This window comes from Octodon degus, unplaced genomic scaffold (assembly GCF_000260255.1).
Source record: "Octodon degus isolate 3935 unplaced genomic scaffold, OctDeg1.0 scaffold00112, whole genome shotgun sequence".
NCBI classification, from domain to species: Eukaryota; Metazoa; Chordata; class Mammalia; order Rodentia; family Octodontidae; genus Octodon; species Octodon degus.
In genome coordinates, this window is record NW_004524688.1 from 5,089,511 (window position 1) to 5,091,118 (window position 1,608).

The 1,608-nt window shown below is 43.3% G+C and overlaps 1 protein-coding gene across 1 annotated transcript in view; it reads left to right on the forward strand.

Annotated features, from left to right (window-relative positions):
- Window positions 1-1,608, forward strand: part of Catsper4 (cation channel sperm associated 4) — a 15,027-nt gene that overhangs the window by 11,768 nt on the left and 1,651 nt on the right. The window contains exon 8 of the mRNA XM_023699244.1: window positions 886-1,060. Within this exon, the coding sequence (XP_023555012.1) occupies window positions 886-1,060 (175 nt within the window). The remainder of the gene's footprint in view (window positions 1-885; window positions 1,061-1,608) is intronic.

Genomic DNA, 1,608 nt, shown 5'->3' on the forward strand with positions numbered 1-1,608 from the left:
AAAAAAAAAAAAAAAAAAAAAAGACTTCCAGAATTGCTTCAGAAGGTGGCCAGAATGATAGGTTGTGTTCCAAATGAAGGGAGTACCTATATTTTGAAGATTAATTGCAATGTGTTTTTTAGTGCAATAATTTTTTTTTTAAAGTTAACATTCACCATACTTTTTTATCACACCTCTTTCCCCACTCCCCAACCTTTCTATCATGAATCGGAATTATTTTTTGTAATGGGAAAAAAAAAAGGCAAGCATGGTGATATATGCCTATAATTCCAGCAGGGAGGCCAAGACAGGAGGATCACAGTGACTTCAAGGCCAGTTTGGGCTACAGTAATAAGCGACATGAGTTCAAGGTCAGCCTAAAAATCTTAGTGAGATTTCTTCCTCAGAAAACAAAAGCATGAATGATATAACTAATGGGAGCCAGGTGAAGTGTAATCTCAGCTCTCTGGAGGTTGAGAATTCAAGGCCAGTTGGTACTACATGCTGAGCCCATCTTGGGAGAGAGAAAAAAACAAAACAAAGCACATATATGCATATATATATAATTGTTCTGGAGGTGTAGGGCCTTGGGTTAGCATGTACAAGGTCCTTGGTTCGATCTTTGGTACCATTAAAAAAATCATGGCTACCAGACTGAACTCAGTAGTGTTGAGTCACTGTCACCTGGCAAGGCTGGCTTGAGAGTTGACCCAGTGTGCAGCAGGCAGCTGAGCAGGTGCACAATATGGGGATGCTGCTGCGACAACCAGGTGAATCCGATCTACATAACAACTGAGCAGGCAGACTTGGCAGGTGGCCTTTTGCGAATATCTCCATTCCCTAGAAGAGGAAACTAAGGCTCAAAGGATCAGGGGTGATGATGAGGCCCCTGCCTGCCATCTCTAGGATAAAAGAGAGGGACTATGCACTGGAGATTGGGGGAGCCATCTACTTTGCTATCTTCATTATCATCGGTGGCATCATCGGCATGAACCTGCTTGTTACTGTGGTGATCAGGAATCTGGAACTAATAATGACAGAGGAGGTGGAGCAACAACAGCATCAAAGAACCAATAACGAGGTTTGGGGGACAGGGATGGCAGATGGGAGAAGAGGGAGGGTGTGTGGGAGTGCTGACTTGAGTGTGCGTGCGTGCATGCGTGTGTGCGCTTCCACACTCAAAGGCCCAGAAAAAGCCAAGCCCAGGATCTGGACACAGGAATGCCCATTCCAAGTGTCACTCACCATCTGGGGCTTTTGAAGGGTGTGAATTTCCTAGATGTTATGGTTCTATAGTAATTCAAAACTGAGTGGTTGGGTGGCCTGAGGCATTTAACTAATTTAATCAATGCTTTCTTCTGTAACATGGGACTAATATTAGTACTTACCTCACACAGCTGTATTAAAGATTATATGGGTCAAAGAACAGTGCTTGGTATAGTAAGTACTCAATGTCAGCAACAGCATATTCATTCAAGAAAGGACTTCTATAAGGTCGGAAAGAAAAGTGAAGTACAATAATACTTTGAAGCATTTAAATTTGGGCTCTTATAGCAAGGTGGAAAGATTAGACTGAACTAAGGGCTGCGGGTCCAGCTCAGTGGTAGAGTCCAAGCATGCTGGAGGGCC